This window comes from Ursus americanus, chromosome 19, assembly GCF_024610735.1.
Source record: "Ursus americanus isolate L20-20 chromosome 19, mUrsAme1.1.p, whole genome shotgun sequence".
In the NCBI taxonomy this organism is placed as follows: Eukaryota; Metazoa; Chordata; class Mammalia; order Carnivora; family Ursidae; genus Ursus; species Ursus americanus.
The window spans coordinates 27,030,647-27,047,862 of NC_142145.1; the positions used below are offsets into that span (position 1 = coordinate 27,030,647).

Here is a 17,216-nt window from a genome sequence, read left to right on the forward strand (position 1 = left end):
TGTGCCTGATTTCTGGAGGTGAAGGGGAGCTGAGCCCCGAGCCTCTGAGGGCTCTGCCCAGTGGCTGGTCTTTCAGCCTACACTAGGAGGTTGTCCAGGCTGGTCAGGGCATCCCGAGGATGGGGGAAAGCTGGGTGGGGGGCAGCAGGAGGAATGAGGAGGTTTCTAGAAACTGACAGGATGCTGTGGTACGGCTCTTCACCAATGGGCCTCAGTTCCTTTCTCTGTGCTCTGGTTGAGTAGGACCAGGAACCCTTTCAGATCTTACGAAAAGAAGAGTGAAGGATGGCAGGTAATGAGAGAGTGCCCACACATCACCTAGCATGGTGCTGTCACTGTATGACATTAATAATTATCTCCGGTGGATGCTTCTGATGTGCCAGTGAAGTCCATGCCTCCTTAAAGAGGGGTTTAGACAGACAGGGAGCTGGGATGAAAAGGCTGGCAGCCCTTGACCACTCCCGCAGCCTCAGGAGCAAACTTACCATAACATGGACATCATGACGACGGGGAGCAGAAGCCACCAGTAATAGCTGCCTTTGTCAGAGAACACGGCCATCAGCAACCCCACCAGCACCCCGTTGTAGCCGTGGAGCCCCGCCGCGATGGCAGACCTGGGGGAAGGGAGGAGGGCTGGTGGAGGGAGGGGTCTCCCCAGGGCCTCAGGAGGGGCACTGCCTTCTTGACTTCCCTTCTGACCCAGATTTTTCTCAGCCGGGGCCTGACGGCACACACCTTCCAGCAGTTGGCCCCACTGGGAATGGGAAGGGAAGACATCAGCCCTAACGGTGCCCTGGCCGATGTGGAGCTGTTACCAAATAATGAGGGAGTGGCTGTTGTTAGTCACTAGCGTCCTTAGTCTGAGGAGTTTCTGAGCTCGGAGGCCTGCAGTGACAGGATGGGAAGGGGGCATGCGGTCCCTGCAGGAAGGGACCTCTGGCCTCGTGCTTGGGCCCTGGGTCTCCTGGAGCTTACCTGTCCTGGCTGAGGATGAGGGCTGTCAAAGTGGACACAACAGTGCCCAAGCAGCCCGAGATGGCCCACCAGGGGTTCTGGACGAAGAGGCCGAGCACAATGAGGATGCCGCTGAGGGGGTTGTTCACAAACATCACCTGCGACGTGCCCCGGAGGACCCAGTCGAGGAACTGGAACACTGGGGATTTGTCTGAAACGGAACCAGGGCAGGGAGTCAATGTTCAGGGGTGCGCAGGACGCGGGTGGCCGGGTGGAGGGTGTGGGAAGCTCCGCGTTCAAAGTGGCTTCTCAGGGCGCCACGCCCAACCGTCACCTGCCACAGAGTGGGGTAAACCAAGAACCCAAGAGGGCATTTGACTGCCCAGAAAACTTTTCAGACCCATTTCCAGCTGGTTGTGGTCTTTATGCTGTTTTTCAAGCAGTGGGGATAAGGTACCCTGAGCTATCCCTCCCCCCCGTGAGAGTGGCATGAATTTGCAAGAAGACAATTCCAAAAAGAAAATTCTTTTGCAGGGGCGCCTGGGTGGCGCAGTCGTTAAGCGTCTGCCTTTGGCTCAGGGCATGATCCCGGAGTTATGGAATCGAGCCCCACAACAGACTCCTCCGCTATGAGCCTGCTTCTTCCTCTCCCACTCCCCCTGCTTGTGTTCCCTCTCTCGCTGGCTGTCTCTATCTCTGTCAAATAAAAAAAAAAAAAAGAAAGAAAATTCTCTTGCAGCACAGAGGGTGTCAAACCCATGGCCTGGGCTCTGGAAGGATTGTTAGAGAGAACTTACTGGAATAGTAGACATAGTTCTCCCAAGAGTCATCCATAGGAGGGGGCATTTTTTTTTTTTTTTTTTTTTTTTTTAAGAATGCCGGCTCTAGAATCCCAGGCTTAATGCCCGATGGGATATGTGTGAGAGCACGGCTGCTAGGTTCAGAAATGAGGGCTTGCACACCGACACATACTGTATTCACATCCCAAGAGTCTGCACGTCACTGCAAAACTCTCATCCCTTCTGAAAGACCATAGAAATGGCTCTCAGTCTAACCTACCAAGAACTGCGGCACGGTGCCTGCTGGGGACGGTTGGAAGGGACACTCCAGGGGCAGGGTCAAGGGCTTCGCTTGCAGGACCTTTACCTTTAAGCCCCTCGCCGCACTCCTTCATCTCCCCTGTGATGTAACTGAGGGCTCTGCTGACCCTCTTCCCACTGGCAGCCATGTGACTCTGAATCCAGGAAGCCTTGGAAGTGCTGGCTTCCTCCTTCATCTCAGCGCTGTCCTCCATGGTGTCCAGATCCTGTCCAGGGGCAAGAGAAGGTGCTCCCACATCCTGCGCTTCTCACGCTAAGAAGCCGCGTGTGGGCTTGTTCGGGGACCAAGCTAACGCTTTCATTTGGTCTTTAGTGGAACTGCTGTGTAATCATCTCTGTGTTTCTGTAGACAGGAATACCTTTTGTCTCGTCTGACATGTTACCTTATTTAATGTGGGCAACTACCTTGCAGCACACCAAGACACTGCATTTATCCTCATCCTGGGGATGAGGCCTTGGGCCTGGATGGAGGGCTCTTATCAGCAAAGGTCAAGGTCAAACTGTAGAATTGGCATTTAACCACAGATCTTTAGACTCTTTTTAAAAAACCATGGCTACCCTTATACCACACTCTTTTCAGAAGAAATTATACCCCCCCATCATGTCTCATCTTCAAAATTTAACTGTCCATAAAATTAAACACATAAAGATTCTGTGTGTGAAAATTGGTACCAGCTTGTTTCCTAAATGCTTGAATGCCAGATTTAGAGGAAGACAGATGATAACTAATTCAAATAAAAGGAATATGAAATTTTATAAAGTAGACTATGAAAAATAGGCATTTTTTAAATCCCAGGTCATTATGTCTCTGGATATATGAATTCGAGAAAAGTTTGCCTAAATCAGAGGACATCTTTCCTGGACCTCTGCTCCCTCATCCGCCACAGGGTCTGTGGCTCAGGACCCTGCCTGATTCGGGCCACTCGTGACTCACCAGCAGCTCAACCGCGGGCTTCTGGTACTGATAGGGGAAAGGGTCTTTGGTTTGTCTCTCCTGGTGTTCACCTTTTCCAAACACTGGAGTTGAAGGAAAGCACAGAATCAATTAGGACATCTCTACCCTGGCACGTTAGCAGCAAATTTCTTGCAGTTGAGTTGATGTATTCAGTATTTCCTATTCCACTCAAGGATACCCAAAACTGCAGATGGAAGACACCTCTTAATTTTATTGGCCAAGAACCCATTTGGACTCTCACTTTGGGTAAAAAATATACATTTGCATGTAAACAGGACATTTTACAGGAATTTAGGGAGAACTGACCTTTAGTTAAGATCCTCTGATTTAGCTCATCCCCTCTATCTTTTAGATGAAGAAACAGTGCCTTGGCCATGATCCCCAAATCTAGGGTTATTTCTCTGCACAAATTTGTAAGTGTACAAAGGAAGGAAAACTTGGACGTTATTTCTCCTAAAGTATGAAGCTGCCTGAGCCATGTAAGGTTTGGGTTTGAGTTTGACTATGCCTCCAACTGGATGACCTCAGGCTGTTCTGGTCTCTTTTTTTGGGTATATACCTGGGAATTTCAGGTATTTTAGCAGCAATTGCTGGTTGGATTAAGACAAGTGATGTCCACGTCATTCCTTGAAACAGATTTTGGCATGTCCTTATAATTCTAGAAAACTCTTGTAAAGTTGCTGTAAACATATTTTTCTTATTACCAGATAATTTATTTTTAAAGATGACCAATTTTAGTAGGGTTTTTTGCATCCTAAAAGACCTTTGGAAGTTTCGGTCTTGGTGCTTTGGTTCCCTCTTGTGGTCAAGTGTGAGGATGGCAGGCTGGTCTCTGAACACCTGGTATTTTCAGACTGAATTGACCACTCCCACTGCATTTATGAGTTTTCGGGGTTCCTAAGCACTAGAAGGATGCATCAGTGGCACTGTGGTCTCATTTTTGAAGGGACAGGGGCTGCAAATACCAGTGTGGTTGGGAAGTTACACTATGCAGGACAAATTAATTTTGGAAGCATTGAGTAGGAGCAAAGAAGATTCCTCTAGATGTTGAGGCCAGTGTGTGTGGCGCCTTGATGGACCCACTGCTTGTGTGTGAAGCTGCCCCGTGTCTGCTGTTGAGCAATTCCCACTGATCCACATCCCAGGCTCCTTTGCACTCCCTGCTAGGGCCTCCCTACCCTCAGCCCCCAACCACTAGAATAGAGGATGTTTGGAAGGGGATTGTTAACTTTTTGAGGAAAGTCACACTTTCTTCTTGCCATGCCAGTGGCTTCTGTCAAATACAAAGCCCTGGGCTAGAGGGTCCCTGAGATGTCTCAAAGCCCTCTCCACCTTGTATGATGTTTTCCCACACCCCCCAGGCCCATTTCTCTAGGTTGGCCGCTTTTGGTGAGAAATGATGAGGCTTAGATGAACTTGAGTAAGAACGTCATGAACACATCTTCTGGGAAGCATGGGATGTTGTAAAAAGGACACTAACTGGTCCTCCCCCACCTTGTCCCTTGCCAGCTGTGTGACTCTGGGAGAGTCGGTTCCCCACCCTGGGATATAAAGGGCAGAATTAGATCACCCCTCTGCCCTAGCTCTTCACGTGGCTGCTTTTGCATCTGATTGGGGAGGAAGGAGGACTCCTCTTGCTTCCCTCCTCTTGCCCGACTCCTTCCTGGCTTCCCCACTTGCTCATTTTTGGCTGACCCCCTTGCCCTGTGGGAGCCCCCCTCCCCTCCTCGGCTCTCCACCTGTTTCCTTGGCCTTGACATCTTGACCACCACTGTAGGTGAGAAATTTCACCTCTAGTCTTGTAAGTAGACTGGTGGTTTGTGGCTTGGCAAAAATTAGAATCTCATGGGGAGCTTTGGAAGATCTTTATGCCCGCCCAGGCTGTTCCCCAGATGAATTAGATTAGTGTCTCTAGGGATGGGATGCAGCTGATTCCAATATGCAGCCAAATTAGAGACCACCCGTGTTGGCTGCCTGTCCCAGCTCCAGCATCCCCCTGCCCCCCCGCCCCCCCCCCCCAGGAGGGTCTAGACACCCATGGTCAGAGGTTGGGTGTGATAAGAATGAGCCTGGCCCATGTGGCTCTCCCTACTGCCCTATGAAGTAGGTAATGCCATTGTCCCCATTCTAGAGATGAGTAAATTGAGGACCCGAGAGTGAAGGGGAGGCAGCACCCACCTTTGCTCCTCCTCCGAATGGATGACCACTCGATGTGGAACACGCTCCTGGGCTTGGGGGGCACAGCCTCCGAGCCCTCATCGGCCTTGGGGCTTGCTGTGGCTGGCTGCTCCCTACCGCCACCTAGCCAGGGGCAAAGCAAGACAGGTCAGTGTCTGCCCAGGTCCATACCCGGTGAGAGCCAAGCAGGCAGTGTAGGGAAAAGTCATGTGCAGAAGCTGGAAAGGCAGGAGCGGTGGCTCTGAAGCTGCAGATAGGAATCGTGTCTGTGTCTGTGTCGAGCCTCTAGCTTCTCCATTCTCCCCGTTGAAACTTCCACTTCCTTTCCAGGAAGAAACCATGTCACAGACACGTATACATGTCAAGAGACAGATGAGCCAGTCTGCCCTATTTCTCCAGCAGGGAACTCCTCGAAGACCTACTCAACTGGGCCTTGGCCAGCGTGGATGGTGGACCCTCGCTGGTCATCGTTCTGTGCATCAGCCGTGCCTGTCCTCCCTCTGGGGCAGGGAGCGTGTGTGTTGGGGGGGTCCTGATGCTGGCTGCACATTAGAACCACCGGGGTGTGTGAAAAGATGCCTGAACCCTACCCCGGACCAAATAAAAACTTTTATGTTTTTAAATGCCCATCATATTTAAAAGATGGCTCCGACACGCAGCTTGGGCTGCAAACCACTGACCTAGGTTCTCCCTACGTAAGATGTGGTCCCGGGGCCGGGAGCATGTTATAAATGCAGAGTCTCAGGTTCCACCCAGACCAACAGGAGCAGAATCTGTATTTCAACCAGATTCCCCAGGATACGTTGAAGTTTGAGAAGCACCCGTCTATGGGAGGTAAGGGTCCTGGGGCTGTGATCAGCTACAATAAACCCTTTGCTGGACTTTATTATTTCAGATTTCCGCACGTGGGGTGAGTGCAGCACACTCATCATTTGGGACGGGGTTTCTCCAGGCAGGGCCCGAGAATTACAGCGCCCTGTCACCATGGTGGCTGGCTGCAGTGCACGCTCCCGTGTCCACCCCATGTCGATCACCTGGTGTACGTGGTGGTCCCCGAGGCGTGCAGTTTTAACACTTGCTGCTTGGGTTCTGGTGCATTCCAGAGTTGGAGGATCTAGTGGCTACCTGGGGCAGTGGTTTGGAATAACCCCTGGGCATTGCTATGTGCATGAGCTGGAAGACTGAGGCTCGGCATGGTTTCTGAAGCTTACTATATCCTGTCCGTGGGGCGGCACCAGCCGTCACTCCCTAGGCTGGAGGAGACCCCGATCCCACGCTTCGGGGACACCAGCCTGCCCTCGGACACCCCTGCAGACAGGTTTTGCACCGTGGAGTGAGGACAGAGGGGGTAGCACGCATCATCCGATGCAGCGGGGCCCAAGTGCTCATCTCCCAGGCTGGGAGGGCGCCTCTGCCGGCCCGTTGCTTCTCGCTTCTCGCATGCTGCGTGTCAGCTACCCCAGCCACCCCCCGGGCACAGCAATATTCTGACCTTAGCCTACTAGACTGAGAGCTGCACGGAGCTACCGGATCACAGTCCCCCCACCGTGTCCGGAAAAATCACTCGCCTCAGTCACACAGCTCACGAATCTGTGCTCCCAGCTCTCCCGACCCCTGATGGGAGGCTCCGGAAATGGCGGTAGAAGGCCTGGCTCACCTTTCATGCCCTGGCTCTTCCCTGTTAGCACCCCAGATTCTGCTACCTGCTCTGGGCCCAGAAAAGTGGGGGCAGGGCCCGTATTACTGTGCGTTCCTAGGGTTGAAGCAAAAGCAAAAAGTATTTTTCTTTCCCTTGAAGGCTTTGTTTTTTGGGTCTTTCTTTGGGGAGGTGGCGCCAAATAGGGTCTGAAGAACCTATGGATATGACGGACTCTCCCATGGGTATGACTGAAGTGGGGGCCTGCGGGCCGCCTAGAGGGCAGCGGCCCCACCTGACGTGCTGGCCAAGAGGTGAGAATGAAAAGTGGGAACAGATGCCACCAACAACACTGGAGATAAAGTCACAAATTGCCCAAGGCTGTGAAAGTACTTAGAGCTAAGATGATAGCCGTTTATTGCTACCTTTGGGACAGATTCTCAGGACTTTCCTAATGGCTAAAGGCGATTTCAAGAATATCATGAACACATCTGTCAAATTTCTAGAAATAAATGTTCCATCGATGTGGTAGGGAAAAAAGAAAGCAGCATAACTCTGGCCAGGAACCAGAGTCACTCATCTCTGCATGCTGTTTTCACTGATGTTTCTGCACTGCAGGCCTGGCTCTCAGAAAGAAATACACAGACCCCAGCGCGCGGCCCTTGCAAACTCGATCTATAGAACGATGGTGGATATTTTGGAGGGATACCCTCCATTTCTTCCTCATATAGTTATGAAGATGAGACAATGCTTGCAAAAGGCTCTGGAAAATAATTTTGCAGCGCTCATGTCAGATCCCTTTCCAGTGAGGACATCATCCTCGAATGGCACATGGCCCTCTGCTCCAGGCAGGAGGGCTCCCTGTCCCCGTGCACACCTGACATTTTACACCTGCCCACACTGACTCTTACCTTGCCAAGTGTCAATTATGTGTTCTTGCCTGTCACCTTCCCAGGATGGTGAGGCAACTTGGCAGCCTGGGTAATACCCGCTTATTTTGGCTTCCCCAGCACCTGGCAGAAGCCTGGTATTCTGTAGGCACCCAGAAGTATTTGCTGGATAAATTAATGAGGGATAATTATACTACATATTTTAGTTTCTGAATGGTATAATGAACAATCATTGGATATTTTGGGGTATGAGCTATTTTTAAGAATAATACATCTCATTGTCATTGTTAAATGCTTGATAAATATTGAAATAAAGGTGAGAGCGTTTCATTGGTAGACGAAGGTAATAGCTGAGGTGAGTAGGGTTGTGCAGCTCACAGGATGAGAGCTGGTTATTTTCAGTGGCACTTGGATAAAAGAAGGGACGTTTACAGATGGTCATACAATGCTTGGCCATCTGTGACCAACCAACCGGAAACCCAGGAATCCTGCGCAAGTGGCTGGGAGAACTCCGTTAAGGAGACAGAGGAAAACAGACCACTGAAGACAGAGATCGTGCTTGCCGGGCTATGGGAACTACATATTACACGGTCCGTTCTGTGTGGCCACAATCCCTAAGCAGCTCGGAGGTAGGGCCGGATGTTCTATAGCCTGAGAGTAATTTTGTTCATAATAATTCACTTCGTGGTGTTCTTTAAACTTTTCTCCCCCTAACATCATGGCACACATGGAAAATAGTGTGTGGCATGGTGCAGTGAACAGATAATGATGTTTATGGCCAGAGCGCCTGCACCCATGGACTGGTGGCCCACCAGGCCCAGCTGGTTCCTTAGAGGGCCAGTGGGGGCTCTGTGGGCCCAGCTTGGTGTACACTGTGGCCCACGATTGGAAAGCTCTGTCCTTGATAGCCTGTGGGTAAACTTAGTGGCCAAGCAACTCCTTGGCCTGCCTGCCTAGCGTAGGGGTCGTGGCTCTCCTTCTTGATGAGCCTTCTTAAGTGTCCCAATGCATGTGGTCTCCCACTGCCATTTCAGGGGCATGGTCCTTGCCCTCAAGGACTGCCACCATCCTGTGTTTTTATACCAGGAGTCCAGCAGCGCTTCCCTCCCACTGACTCACAGAAAGCAAGCACAGTTACGAGGCACAGTACTTGTTCAGAAACACGGCTCCTGGAGAATACTGCCCCATAGTACTTCTGCATCTACTGACGTCAAACATACAGAAAACATCAACCATTCAAATACCAGGGTTAAAAAAGATTTTGTAGAGGACCCCACCAGCCAAACACAATTTTGAAGCCTACTGCATTTTCTTTGAGAGGAACTAAACAAATCCAAACCATAACATCATTCAGAAGAGGAACACTGGTCTAGTCCATCTTACTGAAAACCAGTCTTTACTTGGACAGGCCCATTCCTAAATTCTTTCTGTAAGTTGTCTTTCTCAGATTTTGAACAGATGTTACTGTTTCTTGCAGGTGGATTGATGCCACCCATACATTGCTTGCAATGTCCAACTTCTAGAGCCTCTGGAACCCACCTTTAAGACCCATTTGTCACCCCTCCCCAAAACAAGAGTTACCTCCCCCAAACCCCACTCCAAGCCCACCTGTGTATCATTATGTTTGTGACACCCAGTAAAAGGCCCAGGGAAGTTCTGGACCACTGTACACCAGCTCCTTCTCTGGTAGCAATGCTTCCATATTCCCTTTCTCTACATCCTCTTTCCTGCCCCCTTCCTCTCCATTATCTATGGCAAACATAGCTAATTAGCGATAGCACTCTGTCCCAGTAAGTTCCAAAACAGCCTCAGACTCCTTCTTAACACAATGCTCAGACAACCAATACTAATTAGTTAGAGTTGGCACTTGAAAGTAAACTTATTTTCCCCCACTCTAGCCTTAAAGGAAGGTGTAGATACTGTACAAGTTTGAGAGAAAGGATGTTATCAAGGCCAGGGTGTTGCTATCAAGCCGATGCCAGGGTGTTGCTATCAAGCCGATGCCTGGCCACAGGCCCTTTTAAACCTTACAGGATAGCCTTCAAGTTCACCAAAGCTCACATACTTTGGTGCCAGTTTTGGAGGAGATCACATACCATACAAGGTTGTCCATTCTCTGATCAGATAACTTCAATATCCTGGAATGTTCCAGAAACATCTACTCTCTGTAGCTATAGAGAATATGTCTATAGTAATCTAAGATGGCTGTGTAAGAGAGTGACACCAAAGAGACAGGTAGTTAAGCTGGGATGTTAAGATATTTGTAGATGCTGAGATGGTCTAGTTCTAATGGCACGTCTGAGGAAAGGCTATAGGACCTGAGGGGAAAGGCCAAGATGCCTGGACCAAGTACCTCCACCCTGGAAGCAGCAGGTAACAACTCCTGGGAAGAAAGTTTTGAAATTCACTGCATTAGCCTCCCACAGTTCAACTCCACATGGTGCTGCCCTGGGAACTATCCTGATGTCAGAGTTGTGGGTCACAAAGTTGTGGAAAGGATGGCAAATAGTGTGAAGACTATGGGCAGCTAGCGTGGTAAGGGGATTTGAGGGCTGATGGATTAACTTGGGTATGTCACCAGGTGAGCAAAAAGAGCTCAGAGCTGTGAGTTAGGATCCCTGACCTTCTGTCCAGGCTCTTTTATCACCTGGACAGGTCCTTGGACAAACCATGGTTTCCTTATCTGCAAAGTAAGTGCTTTAAACTATTATCTATTTAAGAGCTCTTCCAACTAGAAGCTTCCAGAATCCAAATTCTCTTTAGAGTTCTTAGTAATATTCCCGTTTTAGGACTAGCTTCCCCAGACACCACAGCTCAACAGAAGAAAGGAACAGAAAAACATCAGCCTTTCTTTTTTTTCTCTTCCTTTGAAAAGTCAGATGGTCCTGTTGGCAGCGGGGGTGGGGGGGTGGGGGGCGGGGGTTGTCTATGGTTCCGTTTTCCCCCCCAAGACCTCTTACCTGGTCTCTTCTGATTTCCTGCACAGGGCTGGAGGAATCTAGACCATCAGGATGTGGGAAGAAGCTTCTTTCCAAGTGGGTGGTGTTTCTGGTCCTCAACTCCAGATGCTGGACTGAACCCTAAACCCAAAGCCCTTCACTTTCTGGAGCCCTCCTGCCCATCTTCTTGCTGTGAGTTCACTTTGCATTCCCTGACCCTATGCCTGGCACACGTCTTCCAGTTGAGAAAGGGTATCACGGAGAAGGAGGGAGAGGAAAGACAAATATTCTTTCTGCAGCTTGCTCTCACTCCAGCCTTCCTGACAAAAGAGTCTTTCTAGACTCCCTGAGGAAGACTGGCTTTGGCTCCCATGGTTCCCCCAGCTGGTTTGATCAGGCAGGTTTCCTTTAAAGGGATAGAGCCAGAGATCATGTAGTAGGAGCTTTCCTGTCCTCCCTCAGTTACTCCTTTCATTAGAAATTCGCTCCAGTACTTGCCTTTAAAGCAATCATCTAAGTGTTGTCTCCTCAGGGGGCCAATTTGCCTTCCAACCTCAATAAACTCCCTTAATTCCCTGTACAGGCAGGGCACAGACTGGGGGACAATATTGCCATCTTGATGGAAATTTCTGCACAACCCAATACTAGATGCTGTCTTTCTGGTTCTGTGGAAATTTTCAGACCTTTCTTCCTTCTGACTTATGCTGATGGGGGTCCTGAGGACTCACCATGGGACCCTCTCAAAGCAAGAAGCGCACCGCCTGCAGAAAAGACTTGAGGTCTATATATTAGGAAAGGTGACCCTCCCACATCCCATGGGGCTGGAGTTTGAGAAGGGGGCCCAATCTAAACATGTTTTGTTTGGCTTTGTGGTATGATGGGTCAAGCATCACTCCCCCCCTCCGCCTGTCCCAGGTTTGTGTACCTTCCACACACACACACACACACACAGACTCATTGATGGGGTGGGAGGCAGCCTACCCAGGTTTAGAAACAAAACCTCACATTGAGGAAATCGGCTACACCTGAGTAGACAATCTCCCCACTGACGTCAAAGGCCCCCTTCCCACCATGCCAGGTGTTTTAGAACTGCCAAAGAAGGGACCTGATCATGGAGGTCCTTCTGAAGAAGGAAAGCAAACAAAGGGGGGAGGAGCTGGCGGGCCCCACATTCCAGGAACAGGTGTGGATCTGACTAGAGATCAGTCCCCTGCACAGGGTCCTTACTTTGGTATTGCTAGTTCAGAGCCCATGGACACTGCCAATGACACTTTTCCTTGCCCCCAGCTGGTGGCTTTTGGGGCAGTTCTGCATGCCCTATCCCTTACCCGCTTGCTTGGTCTTCCGGAGGGTTTCTGAACTACTTGTGGTATGCTCCCTCCAGCTCCCTAATCATGCATCTGCCCTAGAAGTGACAGGAAAGATGCCATCTGAGTACAACACGTAACCAGTTTGAAAAGACTGGAAATAATTCTCCATGAGGAGCCATTCACAAGTTCACATGCAGCCCATGAGCCAAATTAGATGTGTAGAGTATCTGTGATACACACTAGGGGTGGGGAAATCAAGTGCTGTCCTGTAAGAGAGATCAAGATGGCATCTTGTCCCAGACGAGTCTTACTGAAGGCTGCAGCTCAGATACCAATGGCTCCCCTAGATATCTGTCTATGCTGACAGATTTTTTCCTTGGCGGCTCAAGCAGAATTCACTTCAGAACTAAGTTTTCTTCACTGTGCTCATGGCTCCCTTCAACTCCACATTTCCAATCTCATAGAAGGAGGAGGGCTGCATTGACCATTAGGGGCTAAACTTGGGAGGTTAGGTTTCTCCAGAATAGGCCAGAGTTCGGGTGGAATAAGTGCATGCTAGGCTAGATGTTCTCTGAAGAGCTACTTCCTTTACTTCATTCTGCTCCAGCAGCCTGTTCAGCTGTATGAGGGGGCTGGGGACTCCAAGTTATCAATTTATAGGGGGCAACAAACACTTTTCTAGCAATCCCCCATCTCCCTCCTTGGGGCCTTGCAATTCTAGTTTCACTAGGGACAGAAGTGTTCCCTGTGGATTCTTCTATCTTCTCTGAATGGCGAGAGGTGTGAAAAGCCAGGCAAGTAAAAAAAACAAAACAAAACAAAAAAACTCACATAAAATGTGAATGCCTTTCAAGTTGCCAAATGAGACTGTGGTTTATTGAGTAGAAATCATACCCACACTGAAACTGCCAACTCCTAACTAGTTTAGATTATAGCTGTTCCCAGACCCTCACAACCTTTATGACCCAAGGAAACAAAGCTCAGACTCATATAAGGAGCACAAACAAACTGGGGCACATGGGTTTGATGTAACCACAAATGCAGGCCACGAAGATTTGAATTTCCAAATGGGCAGGTCTTAGAAGACTGACCCAAAGAAGAAGTCCCTGAGAGGAGAGAGAGTTAAGGGAGAGCATATCAAAGACAAGGTACAGTTGAGTGATGTTGGCACCTCAACTTGCATCCACACAAGCATGTTAAGCATTTTTGATAAACTGTAGGAAAAGCTGTAAAGGCAACAGTGGTATACTCTTGGTACATTTGCTCTCCATGTTATTAACTTTTTGCCACTTCAGTGATGCCTCCTTCCATTCCTCTGTAGGGACTGAGGGCCAGAGTATCAGAGAAACTAGTGCTGGAAGAGAGAGGCTACCTGGTCAACTGGTCTACTCCCACCCAAAGCAAGCATTCCCCATAGGCCTCTAGCCCTTGTCCCTGCACTGCCAGAGCAGGGAACTCAGGGTTTCACAGGACTATTTCTCAGTCAACTTCCATTGTGAAAAAGTGCTCTTCTCCACTCATTCAAAATCTGCCTGCTTATTAATCCCACTTAGTTATCCTTGTTCTAGCCTCTGAAATAATGCTGAGTAAGTTGACTTCTTCCACATACATTACTCCACACTGTGGACAGCCATGACCCTAGCCATTTCCTTTCTTCTCCAAGCCAAATATAACAGTGTCATCATTATTCCTGATGAAACAAAGGGACTTCAGACCTCATTCACCCAGTTTGGCCTCACCGAGCATGTCCTCCATTGCCAAAGACTCTTTCAAAATATGCTACCCATTTTTTTTTCTTTCTACTTTCCCCTCCTTTTTTATCTAACCTATTCTCAAAAATGACTCCTACAACCTGAGATGCAAATGATTGATCATGCTTACTGTGTTACCTTCCCAGGACTGTTTACATTTTAACAGGTTCAAAGCCTTGAACTGAATGTTTGGGTATCAGGTAATGGCAAGACAGAGGACAAGACACAAGGCACAGAAATCTTCCTGGGACCCTAACGTCATGCTTGATATTCTCCCTGAACAGAAGACCAATCCAACCAGATAATTAACTCAAAATAATGAAACTGGTGCTGTGAACTTACGTGGCTCAGGCAATCTGTGGTGTTACATCTTCACCTCAGGTGAGACTACTCACCTGGCCAGGCAAATTCCCATAAAATGAATTCCTTGAAGGCAGGAACTAGGCTGATTCTTTCCTGGCCAAGCAGGGTCCTGAGTAACATATTAACAGTTCCTCATACATGTCTTCAGGATGAATGAGTGAATGAGGTCAGACAATAAAGCAAAGTTCTAGGGGCTTGGCTCATTAAAGTTGGCAAGTGGTCTTGGGCAAAACAAAAGAATAATATAAACATACATGGAAATTCAAGATTCAAAATCCCAAAGCTTTTCTGAAAATGAAACACATGATTTTTGAACTAAAAAATTCAACTTATCTCTTGAACTGAAGAAAAGAAAGGTTACTGTTGGGATCTGAATTGGTGGCCTGGAAGATCAAATGGAAGAAGTACCTCAAAGCAAAGCAAAAATACAAATGGCAAAAACTGTGAAGGAAGTAAGCAACATGGAGCAGAGGTTGAGGAGACTGAACACATGGATAATAAGCATTCCAGAGATAGAAGAAGGAAAAGATGGAGAAAGAGCAATAATCAGACAAATGTTAGAAGAAAAGCTACTGAGCTGAAGAAGAAAGACTTGAGTTTGCAGACTAAAAGGCAGGACTGATGAGACAAGACACACACTTAGTTGATAAAATTCCTGAAATGTATTGGTAAGGAGAAAATCTTATGTTCTTTTAGAAAGAGAGAATAGGTTATATACAAAGGAAAAAGAATGAGATTGACATCAGATTTTTTTATTTGTAACAACCGGAAGCCAGAAAATAGGAAGGACAATGGCTACAGACAGCTGAGGGAAAGGCTATGGTCCAGGGACCTCCAGCCAAAATGCCATTCACTTGCAAGGGAAAGAAACTTTGTGGATGTGCAGAGTCAGTGAACATGTCACCCATATTCTCTAGTATAGTATTTGAACAAAATACTCAGTATGCAAACAAGAATTCTAAACAAGTAATAAATGAATCAGAACACAGATTATGAAACAAGGGAAGGTGAAGAATAGAGGACATAGTGATAAAAAGTAACATGTCACCTATACATATTAAACTCCAAATGGATAATGATAGAATTACTGAGAATGTGGGCCACAGGGGCCAAGTAAGTATTCTTGCAAAAATAAGAGGCAAGGGAAAAAAATTTAAAATGATGAATTATCTCAGCAAGATCCAGGGAAGGATGATACTGGAGAAGTAAAAGTGTTGTAGGAATGGGGGCTTTGGGAGGAGAATAGTGAAAGTGGTGTAAGGGCTTTTGTTTCTCAAGGTGGGGAAGGAGCATCAGAGAAATGGGAACTTTTGTCAGGGTAAACTATTTGACATCTTGTTTTTATATAATAGAGAAGTACACTTTTGATCATGAGTATTGGGAAAGAAGCAGGAACAACAAGTGAAAGGGAAAAGAATGGTAGACCTTCCAAATGAACAAAGGGAAGAAAAAAAAAAGATAGTAACATGATCACACTTGCAAAATGAGGAAAGTAAAAAGCAGAAGCAGTAATAACCGATAAATAGTAAAAAATAAAGCAAGGTGGAAGAAGTAAAACAAGCATATTGATGGTTACACTAAATAGGAAGAGGTTAAATTATCTATTAAATTACCAAAATACTAAGATTAGGTTAAATATAAAACATTGCTAAGTATTCTTAAGAAACACAGTTAAAAGAAAATGATAAAGGTTGAAACAAAGGGATAAGAAAACACTAGGAAGAAAGAAGGTAAGGCAACATTAATGCCAGATAAGTTGAAATGAAGTTAAAAGCATGAACAAGGATAAAAAACAGGTTGAGCGTAATAGTAAAAGATAACATTTATGAAAAATCAGTAACAGTCATTGTCAACAGGCACCAAACAGTGTAGCTGCTACATATATGAGACAAATGTTACAGAAATGCAAAAAGAGTTTCATGAAACTATACATTTATAGTTGATTTTTTTTTTGGTAGACTCCATGCTGGGCCCAGTGTGGTGCTTGAACTCATGACCCTGAGATCAAGATCTGAGCTAAGATCAAGAGACACTTAACCAACTGAGTCACCCAGGTGCCCCACAGTTGAACTTTAATAAACCCTTTTTAGAATTAAGATTCCATACAGAAAAAATAAGTAAGCACATAGAAGAATTGAATGATGCAATTAATAAATCAATTTAATATGTATTTACTTCACATCAAAAATTTGCACTTTGCATTTCCCAAATCAACCAAGTAGTTGGCTACAAAGAAGAATTCGTATAATTTTAAAATAGAGGTTTTATAGGCCATCATCTCTGCTCATAATAAAGCTAGATATAGAAAGTTAAAAAAATATAAAGGGTCCCAAGTGCTAGAAATTAAGAAATCATTCTTAAATAATTTTTGGATCAAAGAGAAATCAAAACTAAAATTACAAACTATTCAAAACTGATCAAAGCAGAATACTTTATTCCCAAACCTGTAGTACACAGCTATAGCTATACTCCGAGGAAAATTAATAGCCTTAAAATGCCTTTGTTGTTAATGGAGAAAGATCTAAAAATGAAGAAACTTTACATCAATTTAAAAATATTAGGGACATTTAAATTTGAGAAAACATGAAAAAAAAACTGGAAAAAGAAATCAATAAAGTAGAAAATAAACCAAAACTGTAGATAGGGCAAATAAATCTCAAACTGCTTCTTTGAAAAAGCCAATAAAATGGATGAACCCATCACAAACTTGATTAAGGAAAAGAGAGAGCAAAATTCCCTAAGATTGGAAAGAGAAAGGGGACACAGCCATAGATAGAGGAGAGATTGAAATTATTGTATGAGAACATTATGAGTAACAGTAGGGCAACAATGTTTTAAATCTAAAGAAAATGGATTATTCCCTAGCAAACAAACTCTGAATTTTGACCAAGAAGAAGCAGAAAACTTGACTATGTCAGTTATCACAGAAGAGATTGAAAGATGAGTCGAGATTGATGATTTAAAAATACAGCAGGACAACATCACTTCATGGCTGACAGCAGAACTCATCCATGGAGAACAGATGGAAGTAGGGGTAGCGGGGAGGTGATGAGGTCAGAGGGAGGAGATGAGATCTGGGGAGGGGACAGTGGAGAGAGGGAGAGGATGGTGTGATAGGGACAATTGCAGACAGCACCTCC

The 17,216-nt window shown here is 46.7% G+C and overlaps 1 protein-coding gene across 3 annotated transcripts in view; it reads right to left on the minus strand.

The window, feature by feature from the left end:
• SLC14A2 (solute carrier family 14 member 2) overlaps positions 1-17,216 on the minus strand; it is a 446,643-nt gene that overhangs the window by 9,259 nt on the left and 420,168 nt on the right. For 2 of the 3 annotated variants that reach the window (XM_045789981.2, XM_087869851.1), the window contains 5 exons: positions 5,188-5,310; positions 2,989-3,071; positions 2,101-2,260; positions 976-1,165; positions 486-614 (listed from right to left, as the gene is read on the minus strand). In XM_045789981.2, coding sequence (XP_045645937.2) covers positions 486-614; positions 976-1,165; positions 2,101-2,260; positions 2,989-3,071; positions 5,188-5,310 — 685 coding nt within the window. Of the gene's footprint in view, positions 1-485; positions 615-975; positions 1,166-2,100; positions 2,261-2,988; positions 3,072-5,187; positions 5,311-10,673; positions 11,401-17,216 lie in introns of those variants that run through there. The other variant, XM_045789982.2, reaches the window with a different exon arrangement.